This window comes from Antedon bifida, chromosome 5 (genome assembly GCF_963402885.1).
Source record: "Antedon bifida chromosome 5, ecAntBifi1.1, whole genome shotgun sequence".
Lineage (NCBI taxonomy): Eukaryota > Metazoa > Echinodermata > Crinoidea > Comatulida > Antedonidae > Antedon > Antedon bifida.
Window position 1 is genome coordinate 3,041,169 of NC_136230.1, and position 3,442 is coordinate 3,044,610.

General features: G+C 34.3%; 1 protein-coding gene across 1 annotated transcript; it reads right to left on the bottom strand.

The window, feature by feature from the left end:
• Positions 1-610: 610 nt before the first annotated feature.
• LOC144842535 (uncharacterized) lies at positions 611-2,422 on the bottom strand. Its single transcript, XM_078698985.1, has 4 exons — positions 1,915-2,422; positions 1,727-1,789; positions 1,539-1,586; positions 611-1,210 (listed from the first exon to the last, which is right to left on the bottom strand). Exons 1-4 carry the CDS (start codon positions 2,420-2,422, stop codon positions 651-653), a joined length of 1,179 nt encoding a protein of 392 aa, XP_078555111.1. The 3' UTR covers positions 611-650.
• Between the last annotated feature and the right edge of the window lie 1,020 nt (positions 2,423-3,442).

Here is a 3,442-nt window from a genome sequence, read left to right on the forward strand (position 1 = left end):
AAATAGGTACATCTATACAATAGATAAATCAATCAAGCTATTCGATCCGGTAATAAAGAAGTTTAATAACATTTTATTCAAAGACATTGTATTCACATTGTTTGACCGGTACAGTATTTTGTCTTTACTACATTATACTTTTTGTCAGCCCTTCATATAATGTGATTGTTCAGTACTTTCCTTGAATGATTATGCCTAACTAAGGCAAGGAATTAATGAGTAACTACTAATTTATTGATTTGATGACACTATAGATTGACAGATAAATTGATTTATGTAAAGATTGCCAAGCCCACTTACCCATTCTAAATAAATAATTTAAAAATATCTTCCTAAAAACACCAAAGCAATATACAAGCACTTCTTACGTTATAATTAATTCCTAGAGGATGCACAACTTTTATGATGCCAAAAACAATGACAATTTTAATAATAATTGATAAAAATACATTGGCGTAAGAAGAAGTACATATTGTAATAATATAATTTGCTGTCAAACTTGTAATAGCCTAGTATAGGCCCTAAATCTATTTAAGATTGTGGGAGGGAAACCCGGACTCCTGCCCTTTGTCTGGTATCACACTTGTTTATTCCAACCTCAAACCACTCAAACATTGATCTAGATCCTTCCATCTTACCTAATCAGTCTCTTATCGTTTTTTTTTTTTCGAAACATCTGGACTACAGCTTCTCTTATTTGTTGTTATCAGTATAGAAGCTACATGGTGTAGACCTATATCTATTAGATCTTGACTAAATTCGTTTTCACCATCAGCAAATACATTCTTTGTTTTTTCAAGATGCATGATTAAAGACCATTGATCTGTATACGCATTCTGTGGCACTTCATACACACTTCCCACTCGTTTTGCCTCATCTCTTGAAAGTGCTTTCCAAAGTCCCATAAGTTTTTGTCGATAATCCGTGAATGACGTGATTTCGTCGTCCTTGATAGCATCACTGAGTGATTTAACATCCTCTACAACCCCACGAGTATCTGTCACTTTGACCATGTCGATTAGTATTTTGTAGTTTGTACGTTTAAGTATACCAGTTTTTGTCAATGCACCAAACAAGCTTGGTACATCTTTGTATTCTTCTGGTTCTATCTTATCCTTGAACAGCAGTTTCAGCATGGTTATTTTATCTCTGTCTTGGTACCACTGTGATGTCTTTGATAACATTGCATTAAACTCCCTGGAGCTTAAATCTAAATAAAGTGAATTAACAGATTGATGTGAGAACCTGTATTAGCTAATTGCTTGATTTTATAACCGTTTGAAACTGAAAATTATTCGTATATATAGGAGAAACAATTGTAATAATAATCTTGGAAAAATTTCATTTAGCTTCGATTTTATATAGATGACAAAATTTCGTTTTTGTAAAAGCTAAAACGGAGTACTTACTCTGACGTTTCGATCTCTATAGAGATCGAAACGTCAGAGTAAGTACTCCGTTTTAGCTTTTACAAAAACGAAATTTTGTCATCTATGTAATAATAATGATAGGTACGGTATTCTAGGTTGTTATGATACCTTTAGGGGTTGATCGCCCATCTGGTCTTTTTCTAATTGCATTCAGATCTGCTTATAAAACAAAAATAAAATGTTGTCTTCATTCTAAACGATTAAATTTACTTTTGCAATTCACATTTCCACAAAAACATACAATTCAAACAATATAGCTAGCAGGCAAGGCATCAATGAATTATCTACATTTTTACCTTTTCTTGTTGATGACGTCGATTGTGAATGTTCTCTAGTCTCTGCAAGTGATGACAGATTTGCTGTAATAATAAAACAAGTAAAGATTACACTTGCAGAATTTGTGTTCATATTGCAAATTACAGACCAATTGAGACGTTGTTTGAGAACAGATAATAAGTATTAGGTACTGTTGTCTTATACATACCTAATCTTTGTTTGGCTGATGAGTTGAGATTAGATGCAAACCTTCTTATTTTCACTTCTGTAGAGTCTAATCGTCCCTGTTTCTCCAGGTGGAATACCAGATCCCAGATATTATCGAAATGGACTAGGCTGTAGAATGCACTTAATATGTGCAAATCGTCACCTGTCACGTTCAATAGAGCTTCATACAATGCTTTTCGATAAGGCGAAAGTCCCTTTCCCTTTTTAGCATCTTTGGTGTACTCTTCTATTACATGTTTTGCTGACTGCAAATGTGTCACTTCGGCAATTTGTGACAGAAGGTTTATTTCGGTGAACTTTATGTCGCCAGACTCTTTGAGCTCATTGAATAAATCAAGCCCAGTGATATCTTTACGGTCTAGAATTGAGAGGGATAGGTAGTCATACAGAAGAAATCTTAACAGTCGAAATTTATCACCTTCATATTCGTCATTAAGATCTTTAAGAAAGTCTTTGAAGCGTTCTTCGTTTTTCTTTTCATTTTCCATTTCTGTTAGAACAATGGAAAGTGATGGTAAACTTTATCAATTAGTTAACAAATGTAGGCATACGACGAGTCATTTATGATAGTTGCCAGTCATGGAATTTCATAGTAAATGAAAATGTTTGCTTTACCAGTTACTTAGACATTGAACACACGGAAGTCTTAAAGTTTTAGTAATTAATGTCAGACAATTAGTTTTTATTTCGAATCTATAGAAAATGAAATTTATATCTTCTTCTATCTATATTATAATAGCACTAAGCCAAAATTTGTTCCTCAATCTCCTCTTAAACCGCAAGTCCGATACTAGTGCTGTTCGAGCTGGGGCACGTTTTAAGGGGTGTAGGCCTACAATACAAGGAGGTACAAACAAGGAGGATGAAGTTGCAATCATATTTACCACTTTCTAATTAGGCATACACCACCACCAGAAAACATACATTATCGTTCATCTTAAAGAAAAACCACCAAACATTCCTACCACCATAAATCAAGACATTAAACTAAACAACAGGAGACTATAAGAATATTAAACCAAATTCAACTAAGTCACTATTCTCCAGTCGGACATTTATTAACATACTTTGGATGGTTTTACAGAACATCTACGACTATGAAATGCAGTATATCGTATAGCATCAGTGCTGCCGTGCGCCATTTCTAATGAAACAGGTGGTAGGTACAGCTATGTTTCTCACACCTTCTGCCAAACATAGGATTGAGCACCTTTTTACAATTTTTAACACCAAATGCAGTGATAACACTAGGCTAGGTTATGTTTCTTAATAATTACTATTCCTAAGCTGATATAGGCAATAACTGAATGCGGGATGATTCTGTGCCCAGGTGTAACGGGACGATTCGGCCCACTTTTAGGCTGATATATTTGTCTGACTAAGAGAGGCTTCTAATTACATTAGCTCCCGGTAGGGTTTTGTGAAATATTGTAAAGTACATTATGCTAACATTATGTTTTGCACTGACGTTTTATGTAATTTATTTTCAAGGGGTGTAGGCCTACAAG